Here is a 25,503-nt window from a genome sequence, read left to right as displayed (position 1 = left end):
TTTTGTCTTTGCACGAGTCCAGCGCGAAACTTCATTCAAAGCGAAGGAAGTGATGGAGAGCCCGAGGAGCGTCCAAGTGCTGCGCATGATGAAGTAGGAGCCCTAAAAAAAGAAGCCAGCGGCAGTGAGCCATCTTGTTTTTTAACGGACCACCTTCGTTTTTTTTTTTCTTTTTCGAAAAAATACAAAAAAGTAATTATTGGCCTTTAACGCGTGTGCGAGCCGCCTAAGCTCGCGCTAGGCGAGTTTTGTGGCCATCCCGATCAGGTGGCAAAGAGTGGTGGAAAAAAATTGGGTATGTTTTTTTCTTTTTGTATGTGTTTGCTTTCGGCCACCAGAAGGCCATTTTTTCCAGGCTCCATTCGGCTTTCCTTTCTTGACAGCTGACAGCATTAGGGCAAATTTTTAGGGGTAACGGGTCTGCCCGAAGTTATTTCTGGGCATCCCCGGGCCATCTCGGACGCCGGTGGTGCAGGGAGAGCGGCGGATCGTCGGGAGGCCCAGCGAAATGAGCAGGTTCTTTTTATTGTTTCCGCTTGAAATTTGTTTGTTTGATCGCGTCGCATTCGGGGCGCCCTTTTTTCAAACGGCGCTCCATGGACGATTTCTGGTGAGGCTCTGGCCGCGCCGGGGTTGATGGAAGGCCCAGTAGCGCCCGGGCGGCCCTCTTCGTGGACTTTGCCAGCCGCCGAGTCGCTCAGCGGCCGCTCGCCCTTTGTCTCGGCCGGGCCGGGGCCGTCGCTCGAGTAGCCGTTCGCGGCAAGATGTAAACAATGGACCCAACCTTCGGTTTCTCATCGGGGCTGCCCACCCAGATCCCGCTCTTCACGTCAGCCCACCGGCTGTTCAACTTCTACAATTTGGAGAAGGAGTCTATGCTGTACGGCGAGACCGGCCCCAGGGAGAACAGCGCCAATGCATCGTCCGCCCCGGGACCCCCTCCGAACGCGCTCTGCGTGGCCAACGCCGGCGGCGCCGGCGCCCACCACAGCGGCACACACGCGGTCTCGGCCGCGGCCGCCGCGGCCGCCGCCGCCGCGGCTGCGGCGAACAGCGTGCACAGCGTGAGCACGCAGAGCAGCCCGGTGCCGCACCAGCAGCAGCAGCAGCAGCAGCAACCGGGCCCGCCGCCACCTCAGCAGCAGCAGCAGACGGGGGGTCCGCCACCGCCGCCGGGCCCCCAGCCCCACTCCGCAGCCGCTCAGCCACAGCCCAAGGCGCCCGCCAAGCGGGGCGAGTTTCCGTGCGAAATATGTGGAAGAGTCTTCACGCAGAAAGGGAATCTGAAGAGTCATATGTACTGTCATTCTGGTGAGAAACCGTACAACTGCGACGTGTGCGGCAAGGGATTCACTCAGAGGTCGAGCTTGGACTACCACCACACGCTGCACCTGGGCGAAAAGCCATTTGGGTGCGAGGTGTGCGGCAAGCGGTTCACGCAGAAGGGCAACCTCAAGACACACATGAACTCGCACACGGGGGCCCGGCCGTTCCGCTGCGAGATCTGCGGGCGCGGATTCACCCAGAAGGGCAATATGAAGACTCATTTGGCGACCCACTACGGGGAAAAGCCGTATGCGTGCGAGGTGTGCGGCAAGCGGTTCACCCTCAAGGGCAACCTCAAGACCCACGTGATGGCCCACGAGGGCGTCAAGCCCTTTGCCTGCGAGGTGTGCCACAAGAGCTTCTCGCAGAAGCTCAGCCTCGAGTACCACATGAACAGCCACATGGGCCGCAAGCCGTACGCCTGCGAGGTCTGCGGCAAGGGGTTCACCCAGAAGGGCAATATGAAGACTCACATGCGTTCCCACTCGGGCGAGAAGCTTCACACCTGCCAAATCTGTGGCAAGGGGTTTACCCAGAAGGGCAATATGAAGACCCACATGAAGATTCATCTGCGTCCGCCGTCCCTCGACAAGCCCTACTTCTGCGGCATGTGCGGCAAGTCGTTCGTAATGAAGTCAAGCCTCGAATGTCACATGGCCACCCACGTGCCCAAGAACGGCGCCACGGGACCAGCGGGGAACCATCCCAGCCACCTGACGCTGGGGCCGAGCCACCTGGCTCTGGGCACGTCCCAGGCGGCACAAGCCGCCCAGGCGCAGGCCCAGCAGCAGCAGGCGCAGGCACAGGCCCAAGCGCAGGCTCAGGCACAGCAGCAGCAGCAGCAGCCCGGTCAGCAGCAGCAGCAGCCTGGCCAGGCCTCGTCGCCCGGTTCCCCGCCGCCCACCATGGTGCCACCGCGCAGCCTGACCAACATCCAGGCTAGCATCCAGAGCATGGGGGGCCTGAAGGGCATGTTGCCTAGCGGGGCGGCGGCTCCACCCCCGCCACAGGGGGCCGGACCCAGCAGCGGCTCCTCGGCCATGTGCGCCCTTGGTGGCGCACCCCCGGCCGGGGGAGACAAGCCCACCGTCGTCGTGCCTGGAGGAGCCGTCCTCTCTGCCCTCTGAGGGTGAGTGGTGCAGTGTCTGGTGGTTGCAGCCAGCTGTTTATTGGTATTTCCTATGATTTCTTGTTGGCAAGAAAAAAAAGACTTGCCAACACATTTGTAAAGTTGCTTTTTTTTCTGTCTGATTATTAGACCAATATTGTCCCCATTACTTAACTCGCAGCAGTGGCTATTGCAATGTGCCGCTAAGCTCTAGTTGGTTTGAATCCTGGCGTGGCGGTCACATTTAAATATGAGCCGAATGCAAAAACCCTTGAGTACTTAGGCTTGGGTGCATGTTAAGTCAGGTAATCTGAATTAATCGAGCACTTGCTCCTACTGTTGCATATCATAGCTCGTCTGATGCTTTGAGACATTAAACCTGACAATTTTATTTGATTTTCACCATTACTTCTCCCTTTGTCTCTCAACAGCTGGTTGTGACCATTGCTTGCATAGATTTGTGTCCTGTGTCTCCCTCTGGGAATGAATGGTGCATATGGGCTTGTCTTGGCAATTTACAAGCAGTGCCTAGTGCTGTATGCCTACCTTTCCTGACATGCAGTTGGCCACAAAATATTGCGAGGCTTGTGAGTTTGCAAAGCACCAGTGCAGGTGCCGCAGCCATGCATTGTAGTAAACCTGCACAGGTGTTGCGATTCCAGATTCATGGCTTCGTGTCATAGGCTACAATGCTTGGGCGTGCTGATGGACATGCTTGCTGGAGCCAATGGCACATTGTACTGGACTTCAGGTGGTGAAACCGCCATCAGTTTCCATGTGAAGCACTATCTCAAGATTGGCTGGCTGCAAGGGTGATATACTACTGAAAGCAAAATTCCCTGCACTAAGACGCAGGCTTGGCAGGCCTAAATAAAGGCGCAGATGACAAAAAGCCATGCCACTGGGCAGTAATGCACCCACGTAGATTTGCTTTTATGCGTGGCCGTGGCATCTGCACCGGTGCTCTGCGGAGCATAGCCACGTGGTCACATGCCCCACAATATTTTGTGGGCAAGTGTACATCATTGTAAGCAAGGGCAACTTCCACCAAATTGACAAACATGCATGTCTTTAAGCACATGCTTGTATATTTCTGTGCTTGAATTCCTATTGGAAGTTGGTATTCCTGTATGTAGCTTGTATGTGACATCACATGCTGGTTTGTTTGTGCGTTGGTCATGTTTATGAACCACTGTGACAGCCATGACCACAGTGGCAGCGGTAAAGTGGCAATGGCGGTGTGGCGCAAGCTTCTCAGCCTTTCACTCGAAATGCCACAAACTTCGCGTGTGCAGTGCTTTCATGAGCAATACTCACAACTGATCAAATCAATGCATTCAAGCTATGAGAAAAATATTGCCGCACACAATATCGGGAGTGCACGCAATTGACTGTCAATGTCGGTGTTTTCTTAAAGATAACTCACAGTGACATAGTTAGCTATGTTATGTTCTCAGCCAACTTTGCTACCCTCGAAGAAGCAGATGAATGTCTACAAGTTGCTGGAACCTTATACTAATTTAAGAGCACATAGGTGAAGAGCCTCTCACCGAAATGGCTCCAGGAAGGTAGATCACTTCTGTTAGTGCAGAAAAGCACTAAGAAAAACCGGGCCTGTCATTTCCCCTTCTTGTTCATTCTATAGGAGTGGTATGCTGAAGCTTCTCTTGAATTAAACTTAATGAGCACATCATGTGCAATGTCTTGTGAGCTACTGTTTCATCATTGGTCAATGGAGCTTAATCCACGTGAGTACACAGCTCTCCACATTCTGTACAGGCACCTCTACTGCGGCCATTCACTTCTTGCCGTTTGTGATGCATAGAACTTTTGTGCGGGGTGCTGTGGCTCGTTCGAAGGGTTGGAGCCCAATTTGGATGAGTATTCTTGAAAAGGTTAGACGGTCTCCCTGCAAATATGCTGAAAGTGTACCCCATGCTGTATTAAAATCCACCTCAAGTGCTTCAAAGATTGACGTGTCTCCTGACTTGTGGGGACTTTTTATGGGCGTTGTGATGCAGTTCATTATGGTGGTATGAAGCTTGCACCGCTAACTTGCGCGGTGAAGCTCACTGCATCAAAATTCGGATGGTTTGTCCTATTCGGCTCAGCTACAAGCTGTGCTGTCTTGTGCATAGAGATATCATGCGCTTTCATTGCTTTTTGACTACCTTCGGCAGGCTAAAACGAAAGAAGTTTGAGTTCATTACTCCTTCCTTGCTTTACTGTCACTGTGGTTGGAGGGCCTTACAACTGCGTAGGTAACCACAGTGAATTAAAGAAGTGTACGAACTTCAACTGGCATTTTCAGTATACCTTCAGAAGTGGTCAGTCGGTGTTGAATTTATCATAGCAATAGCAGGTAGCTATCCCATGATTCCTAGCTGTGACGTTGGTGCAAGCTATGCATAGATTGCGTGCAAAAAGAAAATGATCGGAGGTCAGCCCACAACGGGTGTAGATGGATGAAGGGCAGGGTGTTTTCTGGAAGTGTGAGCTGACAGAAGTACGAGGGCAAAATGGAAACTATATGGAGCATACGAACAGATAAGGGCACTGGGACCTGCAGTTTTTTTTCACGTTTCTTTATTATGTAAGTGATGACTGTAATCATGCTACGGAGCCTAGGTCTCTAATGTGCAAATGTGTAGTCTTTTAAATTGACCAGTTTGAACTTGTTATGTTTAAACAGTTTGAACTGCATGCCAAATGGATCGTGGCATTTGGGCATAGGGTGTTTTGAGCAGGCTTCATTACATTGCAGAAATTGGAAGTGATGGTTGCATGTAGTTACCAGACTTGTACACGTTAAGGTACGAGGCCAAGTCCCAGCTTTTCCACTTGACATGCCTTGCTGTAAAAGGGAGCCATATCAATACTTATTTGCACAATTTTATGTACTATGGTTCATTGCACACCCTACAATGCGAGAAACAAGTGTGCAATGTTTCACTAAAAAATCTTTGTTAATAAATGAGGTATGCTTGTACGCAGAATAATTGTAAAAAAAAAATGAAGGTTTTGAGAAAATCGACCGAAATGTTTTCAAAGGACTGCATTGTGTAGAAAATACATTCGGGAGATTTAAAATTCCCGTTATTTGTAACATTATCTCATCCTAAGTCTTGTTCTTGCCTGCTTTTGTTTGTGTGGCACCTCATATTCTTTTTCTAGCTTGTTTTGCAGCCTCAGTACTGTGACGCTGGGTCTGCAGCGCACTGTGACATGTGTGTGTTAATTACCCGAGAACATTTGTTTTCTCACCTCTCTGCTGTGAACTTCCCTATACTGTGGCTACCAGTATGAAAGAGAAGACGACAGCATGTAAACACTGCTAAGCAAGACAATCCGCTGCTCCTTTGACGTCTGCAAAAAAACCTCCAGAATGTCAACGTGTTTCAAACGTGCCATGTCCCCTATGCGAGAATTTATTTTTGTTAAAGCTACAAACGTGCTGAAAATACCCTTCGAGCTTTTTTACTTGTTTACACATGATATCAATGCGAGATAACAAAACAACAACAAAAAAAAAGACTGCAGAATTTGGGCACTTTTAGGTTTCACACAAGACAGCTGCTTTCAGTTTTGGTTTCACAGGTGCTACGTCAGGGCTACATTTGTTGTGATACGAAACTATATAGGAACATTTTTTTCTGCAATGTGATCCTTGATGAATTGTACATCTAAAAAAGAAAAAAGAGAAAAAAAAATTGTATTCTAAAAAAAAACAAAAAAAAATTAATTAAAGTTACCCACCACTTCCCCACGAAAGTACTTGGAGTTACTAAAAGCTAATCAATTACTTCTATGTTACAGTCCTCTGGGCATTTATTAATTTGCGCAGGTATACTAAACAGAATGTCCGAGCTCGCCTGGCAATTTCAGTGCATCCTCTGCAGCCCTTCACGCATTGCTTATCTTTACTAACAATTGCTTTTCAAAAATTTCACCAGTAATCTTCCTAGCTATCATTTACAAAGACATAAGCCGAAAATTGGTTCTGCCAGGATTTTTTGTTTTGTTTTGTTTTGTGATGACAGCAGCAATGAGACTTATAGGGACCTTGAAATGATTTTGATAATCTTGTGCAAACATACCGAATCGTTAGGGTAGTTCCTTCTGATCGTTAAATGACAAGTTTAAGTGCTCGAAGTAAAGCGAGTAATTTATTATATGGTTTTAAAAATGTCCACCGCTACCGATTGCAGTGGTGCCGCTCCCTTGAATTTTCAGCCACCCCATCCCAATTGATGCGTTTGCCCAAGTGACATCAGTTGGGCAAGCTATCAGATTTTTTCAACTTTATGCGGAACAAATGTTTGTAATTTAAAAAAAATACAAAATACCCCAGAAGGCCCTCATGGCTGAGGGTATTACATAGGGGCGGCGGGTACAGGCAATTAATAAAAAAATAGAATGTACCACAAGATCACTGAAAAAAAAAATTGAGCACATGTAATTTGACATTAGAATACAAGTACCAAATACTGGTAATTCCGGCAAGCACAAAGAAAAACAATATAAGCAATAACATGAACAGGGCAGTAGTAAAATATTATACCAGTTATACATCTTCCAAACAGCATAAAATGAATTGAAACAACAAGATCTACATTATTGAAAATACAAAGTAAAAAGAAACAGTTCAAACATGAGGTAGTAATATATGCATCATGTCAAGCAGTAGTTAAGGCACACAACAGATTGCAAAACTTATTGGGATCAGTGGCAGTAGCAACACATGGAGGCAGTGCATTCCAGTCAGTTATGGTGCGTGGTATGAAAGAAAGTGCGTAGTTAAATGTGCCACATGACAAGCGCTGAACTTTATACGGATGGTTGCATTGGTCAAAGATGGAAGAAGGCAAATGAAAAAGTCATTATGAAAGGTTGAGTGACGACACAGCTTATGAAAAAGTGATAAACATGTAGCTTTTCGATGGTGACATGGTTCTTGCAGGCTTGCGCATTTCTTTAATGCTGCGATTCTGGTATGACGTGAGTAATCAGAGTAAATAAAACAAACTGTGCAGTTCTATGAGGTTCTACAATGGTTCAATGTTACTTATTAAATATGCTTGATGAGGTTCCCAAATAGCCGAAGCACATTCACTTTTAGGCCTAATTAGTGTACAGAAGGCCCGTAATCTGAGGTGAGAAGGAGCATGCTTGAAGTTATGTTTTAGGAGACCTAGGCCGCTATTTTGTAGTGATGCCTTATGCCTTATTCCATGCTATTCTTATCATCCACCACACACGGCCGCCTGATCGCGTTGATAATGTGGGCAGACCGTCGCTCTGACCAGTGGCCAAGCGCGAAAAGCCTGAAAGGCATAGAATCGGAAAAGGCATCGCTACAAAATACCGGCCCTAATGACCGATTAGTGGGTGCAAGAATAAGTTTAACATGGTGGCTCCATGTTAGGTCTGTATGAATGTGAAGACCCAGGTACTTATGTGTAGTTACCAATTTGACTGTAGCATTATTTAAGGTATATGCAGTTTCGGTTCGAAACTGCTGGTTAGTAAGACAAATTTTGTTTTCGAAAGCTTCAGTTGCATGAGCCAGGCAGAGCACCATGCTGTTACTGGATCGAGGTCAGATTGTAGGGCTAAGCGATCATCGTTATAAATATTGTAAATTACACAATCATCAGTGAAAAGTCTGATTTGGGAAGAAATGGAGTTAGGTAAACCATTAATAAATATCAGAAAAAATAAAGGGCCAAGCGTGCTCCCTTGTGGGACGCCGGAATGTACTTGGCTGAAGGATGAATTATATTAACAGTGGTGAACTGATACCTGCAAGAGAGAAAATCTTTAACCCATGCAATAACAAGAGGGTGAATATTTAGCGGTGTTAATTTGCTTTATAACCGATTGTACCCTATCGAAACCTTTGGAAAAATTTAGAAATACAGAGCCGACTTGAATACTAGCATCAACAGATGAATGCAGATCGTGAATGAATCGTGAAAGTAAGTTCCGTTTCACATGAGTAGCCTTTACAGAAGCCATGTTGGTATTTAAAGATGATGTTGCGTTCTTCTAAATGGTTAATTACTTGTGATTTAATCACATGTTCAAGGAGTTTACGAACCGGGCTAGTTAGTGTGAAATGGGTCATTGAGTGGTGATGAATGATTGCCAGATTTGAATATTGGTGCAACCTTGGCCAACCGCCAGTCACGTGGAACTGAACCAGATGAAAGAGACTGCATAAAAATAGCAGACAAGATAGATGAATACCTTCAGATGAATTGTTGAGTATTTTGTTATTAAAACCAAGGCAATCAGATGCTGATGAGGGTTTCAGTTTCCTTAGTAAAGATAAGGTACCATTGTCATTAATAATTATTTCGGACATTAAGGTATTAGAATAATTCATAGTAATAGAAGCTACAGAGCCCTCTTCTAAGGTGAAAACTGCTGTGAATACGTTATTGAGAATTTGGGCACATTGAGCAACAGGAACACTGCCTCCTTCAGCATTGGTTAAACTAAGGGCAGGATTATTCAAAGGGTTTATTGTCGGCCAGAATTTACACATGTTTTTTTGTTAACATTGACGGCAAGTCATGGGTGAAGAAATGGTGACGAGTAAATAACAACGCTGACTGATATTCGCTCTCGCACGCTTTGTAGCGTTGCCAGGAACCTAATTGCCTGTCTTTCTTGGCCTGTCTGTAAAAGCATTTTTTTTAAATTGTTAAGGTGAGAGAGATGTCTATTAAACCAAGGTGCGGTGTTCATGCACGGTGTAGTGATGGTGGGTATGAATCTATCGATGAGAGCAGTAAGCTTGTCTCTGAACAAGTTCCACTTGATCTCCACTGATTGTGTTGAGAAATCGCGCACAAAGGTCTCAGCAAAAACTGTCAACTCGGCATTCAATTCGCCAAAGTTAGCACGGTTGTAGCACTTGATTTGTTTATTGCAAGTGGATTTTTTATAAGGTATGATGTTCACATTTTCAGTGATTATAGAATGATCAGAAAGGCCTTCTAAGTGTTCAATATTGGAACAAAGGTAAGAGGTATTGGTTGGGATAAGATCAAGAATATTGACAGAAGTTGCGGAATGATGTGTGGGCTCACAAATAAGTTGCAGAAATAAGTTGGAATGTTGGTTAATTTGTTTCTATATAAAAGAAGCAACAGAAAGAGAATACACAACAATTTATCGCTACACTCAAGCACTTCAGGCACATGGCAAGTGCCGCCTGCTTGTGTTACGTGCTCAGTGTTGCCACGAGCTGTGCGGTCAGTGTTGGTCTCGAGCTACCTTCTCACGAGCACCATAGCTTGCCCTTGTTGCACTGTAGGCTGCAAACATAAAAATTGGCAATGTGTCAAGCTGTGACATCGCATTCCTCTGCAAGGCAGCAGACGAGTGGAGTGGCTGCAGCGTATTGGACTGTCGCTATGCGTTTGGGGCCATTACTTCACGCTGGAGGATTGTTACCATAATAGAGTTCTAGCGTGTCATGTATTCGGGTGAATGCAAGCGCAAGCGGTCTGGGCATTTTACTGGATTAGCAGAGGCGCAAATGTGAACTGCCTGCATGGTGCAGCCACCTGGTGGCTCAGACAAACACGGAGCAGCTGATATAGCAGTAACTGAGTGTATTCTGCTTTGCTGCTGGTGTAGATTTTCGGCAGGAGTGCAATCACGAACACGTCTTTTTAAATTTTCAAGATGTTTTACGCTTGGTTATACCAATAGTAGCTCTGTGCCACCAGGTGGCTACAGCGTACAGGCCGCGCACGTTTACGCTAAAGCCCCTTCATGACAGCAGTAGTAGTATGGAGGTGCTTTAGTTTACGCCTCTGCCCATCTGCCAAAGCACCCAGCTTGCCTGCGGTTACCGGAATACCAGACGTAGCATCAGCGCTGCAGCAGAATGCTTGCAATGCATGCTGCTTGGATAGCTCTCGCGAGGGGTGGGGATAGACCGCCAGGTGGCTAGCGAAGTTGAAGAGGCCTCGACCACTGGCTCCAGGACAACCGGAAGTAGGCGACACAATGTTGCTTTGTGATGCAGAGCCAGTGCAACTTAGCCCTGATCACTTAATAATAATACCTTATTGATGACTTGAGTATAATACAATGCAAGAATCGGGCCTGCCAAAGCTGCAGTGGGCTTGAACAGCAGTGCGTGGCAGACAGGAACTGATGAACTATTTGAGGAGGGAAAGCATGGCTAGGGAGGAGGGTAACTTGTAATCGTCTGTAGCTCTCTTAATTTAAGATGCCTCACTTAAATAGGGGGGGCTAATGCTTTACTTTAGCTGTACCGTAAGCATCTGCAAAATTTGTCCAAGCCATCTCAGGGAGCCTTGAAAACTTGCTCGACATGCTTGCAGAAGGGGGGTTGGGGTGTAACGTACACACATCTTGTGCACAAGATAGTTGTGCTCAGTGTCTGGGTCCTGTATGAAGTGCAGTGCTTCATTGTTGTTCGGACTTGAAGAAGGTGCTCCCAATTGGTCTAGTAAAATGGTGAAAAATTCGTCCGTACGTGATTTCCTGGCATTAACGTCATAAGTGGCCGTCGCTATCGAGACATACTAGCACCAGTTCACTTCGTCGGCCAACATCTGGTGGAGCGCTCTTAAGATAAGGAAACAAATACTGAGCTCCCATCTTATCCTGTCTGAACATATGCACATCCGTGAGGCTACTGCATGGCACGAACACAGGCATTTGACTGTAGTTTTCCTGCCAAATTCAGGTTCTCAAAGTTGTGTCGCCTGTTGCAGCTTTTGTCAATAAAGTAACTGGCTACATGTAACTGGTCACTGAAAGGTGTAATTGAATTACAGTGGGCATTACCGAGTAAATAATCGATAAATTGCAGAGATAGCAAACAATTATTTACATGTAATTTGTCACATACAACTATGGTCATAACTACAACCACGGACATGCATGTCATGCAGCTTAGTGTAGGGTTTGTAGGCCACAAGACCATATGGCTGAAACGTTAGCATGCAGTGCCAGTTCATTCTTTTCTCCTTCACTTTGTGCCTCTCCACATTCAATATTGTCGTGTAGTAGTGACTGTGAGGAAAGCAGCAATACTGGGAATGACAAAACTAGCATTTTATTGGGTGAACTTGTGCCCTCAAAAAACACGCTATACTCAAAGAATGGCAACAGCAGCGAACACAGTCTGCAATGGTCGAAAATCAGATCAGCGGGTCAAGCACGTCGGCTTTTATACATCAGTCGTCGAATGTTCCAGAGTAACTGCCGAGACTCGGGTGCCTTCCACAAAGTTCTACATTATTCGCGTTGCGCATACATACAATCAGATTAGACAAGGTTCGGTTACAGACAGCGGATGAAACCATTGATAACATTCCAGAAACTTTCTATACATGGAGGCGCATCCTGTACTGTGCAATGACATTTGTTAGGCAGTGAAACGTGGTAGCCCGATAAAGATAAAGATGTACACGCGTCATTACCCCCTCTTAAAAAAAGCATCGTCCCGATTCTACAAATATAAGAGAGCGAAGCACAAAAAGATGCTTATTAAAAGTAACAAAACGAAAAGAACCAAAGTTCATTAGTGCTGGTAGTACGGCTCGAGTCGCACAACGTGGACTATTTCAGGTCGTGAGTGGCACTGCTGTGATAGCGAAATGGCGTCCGGCACGACCTCATAGCCCAGTGCACCAATACGTTGGATGATCTTGTACGGTCCAGAATAGTGATGCAATAGTTTCTCACTTTGTCCTCATTTCCGTATAGGGTTCCAAACCCACACGGTCACCGGACTTGCACTCGACGTAGCGTCGTCGGAGGTTGTAGTGTTGGCTGTCGGTACGCTGCTGGTAGCTGTTGGGCTTCTTCGGCGCGCTGGAGATAGGTGGCGACGTCAAGATTCTCTTCGTCGGTGACGTGCGGCAGTATGGCATCGAGAGTCGTCGTCGGGTTCCTGCCGTAAACCAGCCTGAACGGGGTGATCCGTTTTGTTTCTTGCACCGCCGTGGTGTAAGCGAACATTATGTACGGCAGGACGGCATCCCATGTCTTGTGCTTGACGTCGACGTTCATGGATAGCATGTTGGCGAGGGTCTTGTTCAGGCGCTCCACGAGACCATTATTCTGCCGGTGGTACGCAGTTGTCCTCCTTTCGCTTGTCTGGCTGTATTGCAGAATGACTTGGGTTAGCTCTGCTGTAAAGGCCGTTCCCCTGTCGGTGATGACTCTGGGGCACCATGTCGCAGCAGGATGCTCTTGCAAAAGTAAGTGCCGTCAACTCTGCATAACGAACTGGGACGCTTTCCGGCAGGCCAGAGCTCTCACCTCTTTCTCCGGTACCCAACCGCCTTTTGAAGATTGGGTCGCATCCTTGCTGCAAGACGTGAGCGAGGCAACTAAATTGGTGCCTGAGGAAGCCAATCTGCAGGAGGCAGATAGCAAGTTACTGCATATGTGGGAAGCCCTCGCCAGTCTGCTACGCAGATACAAAAACAAGCTCAACCGAAAGCTCAGGAAACGTATTAGCTCTATCACCCTTAACATCGAAAACTATGCACAACAACTTACTCGTCAAAATCGGCACAGCACATGCGACAGCATGAAGTGGCAACCGAACCTGCCCAAAACGTGGAATATCCTCCGTTGCCTCCTTGATCCGGCCAAAAGCAAGAACACTCAACAGCACAACTTGCAAAAATCGTTCACACCCATCCGGGCACGGTCGCACAAGTTCTTCAAGAGCTGATAGACCGATACACAGGGCCTCAACCTACTACACCCGCTCCAGCATACACTGGCCCCACTAACGACCACCTGGACGTGCCTATACAAGCAGCAGAGCTACTTGAAGCCATCCTTGCACTGTGCCCTAACTCGGCCCCGGGACCTGATAATGTTACTAATAAAATGCTTCGCAACCTAGATGAGGATTCTATGCTAGCCCTCACAGCTTATTTTAACGCATACTGGGAAACTGGAAACCTCCCCTCACAATGGAAAGAAGCCAAAATTATTATGATTCCAAAACCAGGGAAGCGCCTCCTACTCGAAAACCTCCGCCCTATCTCCCTTACTTCATGTGTCGGAAAGGTCCTCGAACACGTCATCCTCACACGCTTACACAGACATATGAACGACAACAACCTCTTGCCCGATACCATGGTTGGCTTCCACCCGAAACTTTCTGCTCAATATATTATGATTCAGCTCAAGCACCAAATTATCGGTGGCTATAAAAGCTCCAGGCTGGACACCAGGGCCATCTTGGGGCTAGACCTAACCAAGGCCTTCAATAACGTCACGCATGAGGCCATACTGAACCAACTGGCACAACTCCAGGTTGGACATCGAACATATAACTACGTGAAGAATTTTCTTACAGGTCGCACGGCCACCATGACCATCAAAGGGTGGCAGTCGCCAATTATTCACTTCGGCAGCAATGGCACGCCGCAAGGATCGGTTCTGTCCCCTTTTCTGTTTAACGTGGCCTTGCTCGGACTGCCGCCTGCATCAGCTAGCATCCCCAACCTCAAGCATAGCCTCTACGCAGACGATAACACCCTGTGGGTCACCGAGGGCAGCGACGGGGACATCCAGCACACGCTGCAGCAAGCCATCAACGAGGTATTTGCATACGTAAAACCGCGCGGCCTAGCATGCTCCCTACAGAAATCGGAGCTCCTTCTGTACAACCCTAATTGGGGAGGTCGACGTCCAGACCCTCACCCGCCCGAGATAGAACTCTGCGTGCACCAGCAATGCATACCTACTGTACCTAGCATCCATATCCTTAGCTTAGGCATCCAACAAAGCGGCAGAAATATGGAGATACTCAAGCAATTAGATACTCATGTACACCAAACCACTCGCCTCGTAGCACGCATTGCAAATCAACATTACGGCATGAAAGAAAACAACCTTACATCCCTGGTAACCACCTGCGCCCTGAGCAGGATCACCTATGTCGCCCCGTACGTCATCCTCGATGCAACTGACTAGCTCAAACTCAATACCATGATCAAGAGGGCCTATAAACAAGCCCTACATCTTCCCATCTCCACCTCTAACAAGAAACTGGATGCCCTCGGCATTCACAACACCATAGACGAGCTTATTGAAGCGCAGCGTATTAGCCAATACGAACGACTCGCCAATTCCACCACGGGCAGGCACATTCTAGGCACATTAGGCATAACCTACACCGCCCATTTCGGATCAAAAGCACCCATCCCTCCAAACATTCACGCTCAGCTAGTTATCCTGCCCATACCTCGCAATATGCACCCTGAGCACAATCTGGAGCGACATGCGGAAAGAGCTAAACAACTACAAAAGCGCTACGACCAAGCCGCTGACGTAGCCTACGTGGACACAGCGGAACACCCCACGCAAAACGCCATGGCGGTCGTCACAGTCGCGGGCTCGCATTACTGCCTCGCTGCGGCCGCATCAATGCTCACCATGCAACCCGAAGAAGGAGAAGAAACGGCCATCGCTTTGGCTTACGCAGCTACCAATGCACGCTGCATCATCAGCGACTCAAAAACGGCCATTCGCAACTACACAAGAGGACTGATAGCGCCCCAAGCGCAGAAGATACTCTCTGGCACTCCTCCCTCAAGGCAACGCCGCGTCCAGATAATCTGGGCCCCTGGGCATTCGGGTCTGGCAGGAAACGAAGCCGCCCACGATGCCGCCCGAGCTCTCGCACACCGGGCGCATCATCCTTCTCCTGAGTCTTTGGATCCCGACCAGCCCTCTGTCCTGCATCGCGGTGACGCGCGGGACCGAATGGATGCAGGTGACGCGCGGGACCGAATGGTCACGTCCAGAGAAATTCTCCTTCACTACCACAGAGAGCGGTTACGCTACGCCCCAGCACACAAAACACTGAATAAATATCAATCCACCATTTGGCGACTCCTTCAGATGCGAACTTTCCCGAGTCCGTGCTTTACAACCGCATTTACCCCGATGCGTACTCCCCACTCTGCAAAGCGTGCGAGGCCCGCACTGACCTCGATCACATTATCTGGCAATGCCTCAAAGCCTCACCCACCACCACCTACTGCACTAACACGCATCATAACTATGGCCGAGTTTGGGAGATTTTGCTGCTCAGCTTGGACCCGGAGGAGCAGCTCTGGGCCGTCCGAATGGCCTAAGACGCTGCCAGAAAGCAAGGACTGGCCGCCGTCTGAGGAAGGGGGGAACTGGGGGTTAGTCTCCCGACCCCTGCCACCCCTGAACCCTATCAAGGACATAATAAAGTTATCTCTCTCTCTCTCTCTCGCGATGAAAAATTTTGCCACTTTGGCTGCGCTACCTTTCGGCAGAGCTTTATTTTCAGCGAAGCGGGTGAGGTAGTCCGTAGCCACGACGATCCACTTATTTCCGGATGTTGCCGTCAGAAATGGTCCCAAAAAGTCCATCCCGATTTGCTAAAAAGGTCGGCAAGGAGGCTTGATCGGCTGTAGTAATCCTGCTGGCCTTGTTGGTGGTGCCTTGCGTCGCTGACAGTCTCGGCATGTCTTGACGTAACGGGCGATGTCGTGGTTAGGCGCAGCCAGTAATACCTTTCCTGTATCCTCGACAGCGTCAGGGAGAGTCTGAGGTACCCAGCGATTGGAGTACTTCTGGACGCAGCACTGAGGGAACAAGAAGGTAGTTGGCGCGGACTGATGAATTCTTCTTCATGAGCAGGTTGTTTTGTAGCGTGAACGAAGACAATCCGTGCTTAAATGCCCTTGGGACAACATCGCTGTTCCCTTCCAAATACTCGACGACGCGTCTTAGCTCCAGGCCTGCTCGTTGTTGTTTGGCGAAGTCTTCTGCGCTTACTATTCCAAGGAAGGCGTCGTCATCCTCGTCGTCTTGCGGCGGCGAGTCAATGGGGGGCGCGTTATAGGCAATCGGCATCGCAGTGTTTTCGTCCGGACTTGTAGATAACAGTGATGTCGTATTCTTGCAGTCTGAGGCTCCACCGTGCCAGCCGCCCTGAAGCGTCCTTTAAATTGGCTAGCCAACACAATGCGTGATGGTCGCTGACAATTTTGAATGGCTTGCCATATAGGTAAGGGCAGAATTTTGCTGTAGCCCAAATGATGGTGAGGCATTCCTTCTCAGTCGTAGAATAATTGCCTTCCGCTTTCGGCAGCGACCGGCTAGCGTATGCTATCACCTGTTGCAAGTCCATTTTTATTCTGAACTAGGACGGCACCAAGCCCTAGGCTACTGGCGTCAGTGTGGATTTCGATATCGGCGTCCTCGTTGAAGTGCGCAAGTACCGGCGGCGACTGCACGCGTCTTGAATTCTTGAAATGCATTGGCCTGCGGCGTTTCCCACTTGAACTCATCACATTTGGTTAGATGTGTCAGTGGCTCAGCGATGCGTGAGAAGTCCTTTACAAAGTGGGTGTGATACACTGCATAAGTGGATATGACTACAGGATCTATGCACCAGGCTACATAAGTTTTCTATGTCAAAACTCTGTGAGGAACCCTTTGAGTACTGTAGCAAGATATGCTGTAGGTGTTCCAAGCTTCTGTGTTCATACTACGCCTTGCACTTGTACACACAAAATTCAACCATTCCACTCTGTGAAGGTGGATGACCAGCAGAGCTGTATATAGCTATCAAGAAAATGAAATAAAACAAAACAATATAACACAGATATGCACATTATGTTTATTTGTATTTACGTTTATCTCGTGACCACAGTAATTATGGCTTTATGGTCGCTACGATGGTCATGGGCTCTGTGACGACACTGGAGAGGTTTTTAGGAAACGTGAAGTCTATGCACGATCGATGGTGCATCATGAACATAGATCTTGGTGTAACATTGAAGGCCAAACCTTTCTAAGAGAAATGCCAAGAACCACTTTTCGTCGGGACGAGACGCATCGACGTTAGTCACCCACAATGACGATGTGATTGGGGTCATCGGGAGGATCCACCCAAATGTGTCATAGTCTTAAAGGTCCCTCTCTGTTGTTTTGGGATCAACGTGTACGGTGGCGACAACAATTCCGTCCTCAGTCAGTGCGACGCACGCATCGGCGCATTCCACGGCAAAGCCTGTCTTCGGTAAGGCATTGGGCACAACGGCCGGACTATCGTTTGTATAGATCGCAACGCATCAAACCGCCTTTTATCATCCATCAGCGGTTTTGACATCTGGCCTCAAATGCAGCTGGGACACATACACTGATACCTTTGGCCTTGTGCTCAAGTTGTTTTAGCTCTATGGATGCCGCCATAGTTCTTGCCATTGCACATCACGAAAGCCTGGAAACTAGCCTAAGACAGCTCCACTGTAAAAACAAACAGTGGGTCAGCGATTAGCCTATGAACATCTGCTTTACGAGTGTAAAATACTGGGTGAGTGAAAAACTGTCCTTTCAAAACACTGCCCGTGTGCCAGTGTTCTATAGCAGCTTTGCTAATAGGGTATTACTGGAGGCGCTTAAAAGTAAATATTCACTTAAATGGCTTTTACATGTCGCTGCAGCCTACTGCCTATGGCTTTACACTGCTGATCTCATGTTCACAGCTTCGATGGAGGCAAAATGCAAAAATGCTTGTGTACTTTTATTTAGGTGCACATTAAAGGGACACTAAAGGCAATTATTAAGTCAAGCTAAAGTTTTAGATTTGTGGTCGAATGACCAAGGCATCAATATGTTACAGTATGGTATGTGCCAGTAGTGCGAGAACGGAAAAAGACGAGATTGACGGTTTTTCGATACTGTGGTTCGGAGCCCTCGCTGCTGTGTTTATTTAAACACCGGTGCAGATCTCCTACACCGTCGCAAGTTGTGGAGGTGTGGGGTATGCTCGCTACGATACTGTGTTGTGTCTCCGTTGTGGGCGCTACATCGATTCCATCACGGATGTCTTCAAACGATGATGCCCTGTCCACATCCACCCAGGCTTCATCACATCTAGTGCTATCGCACCCTCCTGGCCCAGGAATTTTCACCGAGACAAATGACACGGATGTAGACGACAGGCTCACCTGGTATGAACGCGGCAGCGACCATAACAGAGGTTATGCGACATTCATGCTTGCCAACGTAATCTACCTCCAAGGCATGGCTTGCTTGTGGTACCGCACACATGAAGACCTATCTAGCTGGGAAGTCTGCAAACAATAGATGCATGACATATTTGGAAAATCTGCCGGACGTCGGCTATCAGCCAGACAAGAGCTTGCAATACTGGCTCAGTCATCGACAGTCTCATATTTCCTACATACGGGATGTGCTAGCTCTTTGTAAAAAGCAGGCAGACATGTCGGAATCAGATAAAGTCGACCATGTGCGAAAGGGAATTGCAGATGACACATTCAGTTTGCTTTTGTGCAAGGATTGTGCGACAGTTGTTGCCGTCCTTGCGGCATGCTGACGCCTTGAACAAACTAAAAGTTGACGCATTGCTCAGCAATTCGATCACTCCTGCATTGATGTTCCAGTGTTTCGTAAGCCGTCAAGTACACCTACCCTGATAAAGATAGTATGTGGGAAACTGGAGATCATAGCTCCGGCGATCTGTTATCCTCGACCACCTGACAATGACGTGACGACCATATCATTCATTCAGTCTGTTGTCCAACAAGAGATTGCCATTATGGGTCTCCTCAGTCAAGGAACTCCCACTCCCAAGTACTCCAGTGGTCACTTCAGCTGCACTGAGTCTGCGATACCCACCAGTGTGTTATCAAAACCCAACTGAATGGTAAACATCAAACTGGCCCATCTGTTTCCTATGCTGTCGCGTCAGCTACATCTCTCAGTACTGCCGCAGCCGCTGGTACTCATCTCAACGTCCCGCTATCAGTTTTGATCGCAGCTCAGCATATAATGCACACGGCCAGTTCTATGCTCACTTCTACCTCCACAAGTGGTGACGTCTCCACTTAGTTGTATAATCCCAGCCGTTCGCCCTCACCTCAGGCTCAACATTCCTGCTCACTGCAGTGTCGACGTTCACCGTCCCTGTCATACTTCCATTGCAACTCTGAAAACTAAATAATGCAGCGCCCGGAGGTGATACTGCATTGACGACCCAGACAGAAAATCCTCTCTTGACTACTGCGCCTCTACGCAACCGTATCGAAGTTCTCTTTGATGGTCTGTCCATAACCGCTTTAATATACACAGGTGCCCAGATATCCGTTAAAAAAAGTGCTCACACTTGCCGCCTGCCCTGCCATTCGAGTTGCCAATGGCAGCACAATTGCCATACTCGGCCTATGCACTGCCTGTATTAACATTGCCGGCCGTGTTATGTCTGTTGTCTTTGCCTTCGACCCCTGCCCTCATTGTCTCAATCTAGGTATTGACTTTTGACCCTGCACTGTACGCTTATCGACTGCTCTTCCGGTGCTCTGCACTTAGATCTACCCCACTGCACCACCTCTGCCGCCGCTGCCGCTGCTGCAGACAAGCCTTGCCTTAGGTGCAGCCAATTCGTTCGTCTGCCACCTCATGCTGCAACATACGTCTCAATGGTGCCCTTCTCTGCTCTCCCTGACGGAGACTGCATGGTGTATCTCGTTCTGGACGCTCTTTTAACCTGCTATGTTACAATACCCAATACCATTGTTACAGTGTGAAATAATCAGGTGCACCTTCCCATTCTGAACTTCAGTTCATCGATGCAAGTTCTTCCCATTGTGGGCTTCTCACACCCGTGCTCTTGGGACAAAGGAACGACAACAGAGTAGTGCAAATAATCACAAGGGCATTTATTGCACCTTTCATAGGTCAATGCCTGCTAGCCAAGTTGCTATCCACAAAACATGCCAATGGGCGCTTGACAAATCTAAGAAGTCCAACTCACCGCGACCGGATAACGAGCAAATATGTTCGCCCCATGCTGGATCCCAACGCCTGGTCGTTTGCCCGTACGGTCACGTTGGTGGCGCGTTCGAACGGGGCCACGCGAGACGGTCTCGCAGAAGCATGGATCGGTGCACGCACGGGACGTCCGCGGCTCTCGCCGACCCACAGCCAAAAGAGGCAAGTGCCTTCCTTTTACGCGCGCAAGTAACCCCTCCGGTAGGTGGCGTTAGCAGCGCAACACTCGCGCCATTTCTCGTACTGCGCCTCAACCAGACCGACTACCGTGGGCATCACGCAGGCCACGCGGCGAAGCCGGACCGCAGGAGACAGGAGCCACGCGGGAAAACAACACATCAGGTGACGCGTGAGAGTCGCGTATCCCCACACCATAAATATTCCCTAGCGACGCTGCATTCCTTGCAGCACTGTACTGTTTCGGCACTGGCTACTGATCCTCAGGTTGGCTTGACTGCTGCAGAGTCGACTGCAACTTACATGTACAAGGAACCATTATGCTGAATGATTGCTCCTGACCTGCGACCTGATTAAGCTGATGTTCTATGCTCCCTCGTAGCTTTGTACCAAGATATCTTCGATTTTGGTGGTCGTTCGTTGGGTCAGACCACCCTGGTTTTGCATCGCATAAACACAGGTGATGCCCTTCCCATTCACCAAAGACCTTACCGTGTTTCAGTGCATAAATGTGCCACCATACAAAACGAGGTTGACAAAATGCTTAAGAAAGCTGTGGAGCCTTCTTCCAGACCTTGGGCCTTCCCGTTTGTATTGGTGAAGAAAAAGGACAATACGTGGAAGTTTTGTGTAGATTGTCGCATTCTCAACAAGGTCACCAAGTAGGCTGTGTACGCTCTTCCACGGGTCAACGGTGCGTTACTGTTTGCACAGTGCCAGTTACTTCTCCTCCATTGACCTCCACTCTGGGTACTGGCACATCGCTGCTGACGAACACGATCGTGAGCAAACAGCCTTCGTTACACTTGATGACCTCTACTGATTTAAAGTCATGCTGTTTGGACTCTGCAATGTCCCTGCCAGCTTTGAATGCATGATGGTCCATAGGCCTTTGCTACCTTGGTGACATTCTTGTTTATTTCCCATACTTCGAAAGCCATCTCCATTGCTTTTCTGCCGTTTTTGCTGTTTTCCGAAAAGCTGGGCTACAGCGCAGCTCTGCTAAGGGCCATTTCGGCCACCGTCACATCAAAGTCCTTGGACACCTCGTCGATGCTGCTGACATGCAGCCTGATCCCGACAAGGTCCGTGCAGTAAAAGAATTCCTGCCTCCACGCTCATCGAATGATGTCCGTAGCTTTATAGGATTAAGTTCTTACTTTCGACGCTTCGTGGACATCGTCCGGCCCTTGACTGGTCTTCTGAAAAAGGGCGTTTCTTTTTCGTGGAACCTGATCAGGCCGCCGCCTTTTCCGAACTTGTTATTAAACTCTCGAATCTGCCCATTTGGGCTCATTTTGACCCAGCTGCCGAAACCGAAGTTTGTACAGATGCGAGTGGTCATGGCATCGGCGCTATTCTTGCCCAATGACAGAATGGCTTGTCTCTTGTTATTGCCTATGCTAGGCGACTCCTTTGTCATTTTGAGAAGAATTACTTCATAACCGAACGTGAATGCCTTGCTCTCGTGTGGGCCATTGCGAAGTTTCGTCCCTACCTTTACGGGCAACGCTTCTCTGTTGTTACAGATCGTAATGCCCTCTGTTGGCTATCTTTGCTGAAAGACCCTATGGGATACCTCGGCTGCTGGGCATTATAGTTACAGGAATACTCCTTTTCTGTGACATAAATCGGCGCAACTGCACCAGGACGCCGACCGCCTGTCTCGACATCTGGCTTGCCCACCTGATCTCATTGACGACACTGATGCCTGTGTTCTATCCATTACAGACTTTCTCAACATTGCCATCGGGCAGCCTTACTATCTACCATTGATCGCCTCGCCTCGCAACCCTTGGAACCCCCACTCTGGCTCTTCATTTTAAGACTGTGTTGTGTAGGTGCAACTTTGATCCCAACACCCCCAAGCTTCTTGTCATTCAGGAACACCTACGCTCGGACGTGCTCGCGCAGCTTCATGATGCCCTCACTGCTGGCCACTTAGGCATTGCTCGCACTTATTATTGCGTCTGTCGGTGCTTCTTCTCGCCTGCCCTTCACCATTCTGTTTGACGATATGTTGCAACCTGTGAGAGCTGTCAACGCCGCAAGAGACTCTCCTTGCATCCAGCTGGCCTACTCCAGCCAATCAACATTCTCGGCGAGCAGTTTTTTCGTGCTGGCACCTACTTGGACCTTTCCCTGTGTCAGCACGCAACCGATAGATTGCGGTCAACACGGATCTCAAACACGGTCAACACTGAGCTCTCCCCATGAGCTGCACCACCGATGTCGCCGATTTTCTCCTTCAAGATGTTATTCTACAACATGGTGCTTCTCATCAGCTCATAACAGATCGCAGCCGTTGCTTCCTCGCCAAAGTTGTTGAGGATCTACAATCCTGCTCCACTCATCATCAGTACACAACAGCTTGCCATTCCCAAACAAATGGACTGACTGAGCTCTCAGCCTCAACTGCACGCTTATCGATATGCTCGTTATGTATGTGTCTCAGGATCATCGGGATTGGGACTGGGCATTGCCCTGTCACCTTTGCTTATAACTCTTTGCGCCACGACGCAGCAGGTTATTCACCTTTCTACCTCAGTATGGCTGCAGTGCACTCCCGCCATTTGATTCCTTGCTTCCCACAGATTCATCTGCGACTTGCTCCTATGCTCTGGATGTCATTGCCCGCTCCAAAACTGCCTGCCGCATTGCCCGTGACCGTCTTGTAGCATCTCGCTGTTCAAAAAGTGCTTTACGATCATCACCACCGAGATGCCCTCTTCGATCCTGGCTCACTGGTCCTTCTCTGGTGGCCTTCTCATTACATCGGCCTCTGAGACATACTGCTGCCCCATTATTTTAGACCCTATTGCGTTCTGCGCCAAGTGACTGACTTGACATGCAAGGTCTCTTTTGTGGTTGCCCCCACTGTGTTGGCAGCCCCGGCTACGGAACTTGTACACATATCGAGGCTCATGTCCTACTGCTCGGGACTAGCACCATATACCTTAGCCAGCGCTGGGACGGCGCTTTTGCCCCTGGGAAGGAAGAAAAACAAGAACTGAAGGGCAGAGAGGTTAATCAGATTAAGTGTCCGGTTGGCTACTCTGCACAGGGGGATGGGGTAAGGGGCAGAAAAGATAAGAAAAACAAGGGAAGATTTAAAAAAGAAAAGGAAAGCATCAGTTCACACATTCTATAGTTTTTCAATGAGTCCTGTTTCCTTTAAAAGGCACCCTAGTGCTTTTAAAGCATTTAGTGCCGATGTCGGCTGGGGCGAAGGTCCAAGAATTCTGCTTTCCGTAAGGGGACAGTTGTCAGTCCTGTGAAGCGCGGTGCTGAGGACTTGTCTTTGTGCAGTGAAACGATGACAATCACACAGAAGGTGCGCAATCGTCTTTTCGCACCCGTAAAATTCACAATCTGGACTTGTGGCCATGACAATGAGGTAAGAGTACGCAGTGGTAAAAGCTACTCCAAGCCTCAGGTGACAGAGGGGAGTTATCTCCCGTCGTGGTAAGCCATGTGAAAAGCAGAGCTTCAGATCAAGATCCAGGGAATAAAGGCACTTGTTTTTAATGTCTGCCAAATTCCATTAGGCCAAGGTAAGCTCATGAGCAAGTGCACAGAGCTTTCCCGCTGCGTCTGTTCTTGACTGCAGGATAGCAACACAATTGGCACTAGCATCCCTGCTCATTTGCAAGGATGCCACAATGACTTGGCAACCATTGAAATATGATGTCATGACTGATCTCAACTGCCTGATGGTAAACTTCCATGTCCCCGGGGATTTGTGTTCTAGTATGGTACGTGTCAATAGTGCGAGAACGGAAGAAGACAAGGTCGACTGTTTTCCTATACCGTGGTTCAGAGCCCTCGCTCCTGCATATATTTATACACCGGTGCAGGTCTCCTATACCGTCACAATATTATCGCAAACATAGCTATAGCATTCTAGAAATGGAGGTAAATGCAGGTCACGATAAGAGACTCCTTCAGCACATTCAAGTACTATCTCAATGACGAAGGCAATCCTCATTATAATTCTGTCACTAGTGCTTAACCACTCGCAATGTAGAGATCAATGTATTCCAATATGACTAAATAAAATGCTACTTCTCCAGTTCTATGTGATATTTAGAAAACAGAGAACTCGTTAACATTACCCTTTGCAACGACACGAGCAGTTGAAGGGTTTCGTTTTCTCCACTCTGGAGACGTCCGCACTTTCCTGTTTCAGTAGTTTCGTTATTGGTCAGGCTGGGCTGGTTTTGCTGGCTTGCAAAACTTGTGCGAATTGCAAGTGGCAGACTATGCCATGTTCATGTCATGTCATGGGATTCCTGAACACTCCACGCCACTTGACCAAGAGCAGCTGCAGAGGCAAATCAAACGCTCTGTCTTGCCTCGGCTTCTTCGTGGCCAAGCGTTAGCATTTTGTGCAGAAAACTGGTGCTGTTTTAGTCCCTGATGGCAGTAAAGGGCGGTGATGGCATATGCAACATCACCACTCCCCCACTTGGGGGCAGCTGATGCGAATTGCGCTAAAGGTATGTAGACCTTTCAGATGCAATTTTCTCATGAACGAAGTCTTTTCTTGGCACGAAACAAGTGCTGCAAGGTTTCTGGAATGGCATCTTAACAGTCCACATTGACTTAGTATTTGCCTTTAGTGTCCCTTTTAAGAATCCCAGAGGGTTGAAATTAATCTGTAGTTCCCCACTATGGCCTCATAACCAGAATTTAATTTTGTTATCCTGACTGCAACTGTTACCTGCAAGGATCAGGTAACAGCAGATTTGTTGAAGGATGGTGGTCAGATTGTTCTAGAGAAACTGGCCACCCTGTATACGCAATGCCTCATGACCTCGAGCGTACCGGAATCTTGGAAGAACGCTAACATAATCCTAATCCATAAGAAAGGGGATGCCAATGACTTGAAAAATTATAGACCGATCAGCTTACTGTCCGTTGCCTACAAAGTATTTACTAAGGTAATTGCAAATAGAATCAGGAACACCTTAGACTTCTGTCAACCAAAGGACCAGGCAGGATTCCGTAAAGGCTACTCAACAATAGACCAT

At 48.3% G+C, this 25,503-nt stretch overlaps 1 protein-coding gene across 1 annotated transcript in view; it reads left to right on the top strand.

The window, feature by feature from the left end:
- The window catches only part of LOC139056010 (zinc finger protein 260-like), a 35,800-nt gene that overhangs the window by 102 nt on the left and 10,195 nt on the right, over window positions 1-25,503 (top strand). Inside the window, exon 1 of the mRNA XM_070533775.1 lies at window positions 1-2,455. This exon is cut by the window's left edge and continues 102 nt beyond it. Coding sequence (XP_070389876.1) covers window positions 774-2,453 — 1,680 coding nt within the window. The 5' untranslated portion in view covers window positions 1-773 and the 3' untranslated portion in view covers window positions 2,454-2,455. The remainder of the gene's footprint in view (window positions 2,456-25,503) is intronic.

This window comes from Dermacentor albipictus, chromosome 2, assembly GCF_038994185.2.
Source record: "Dermacentor albipictus isolate Rhodes 1998 colony chromosome 2, USDA_Dalb.pri_finalv2, whole genome shotgun sequence".
Taxonomy (NCBI): Eukaryota; Metazoa; Arthropoda; class Arachnida; order Ixodida; family Ixodidae; genus Dermacentor; species Dermacentor albipictus.
The sequence above is the reverse complement of the archived record's forward strand: the minus strand, read 5'-3'. Positions and strand labels throughout refer to the sequence as shown.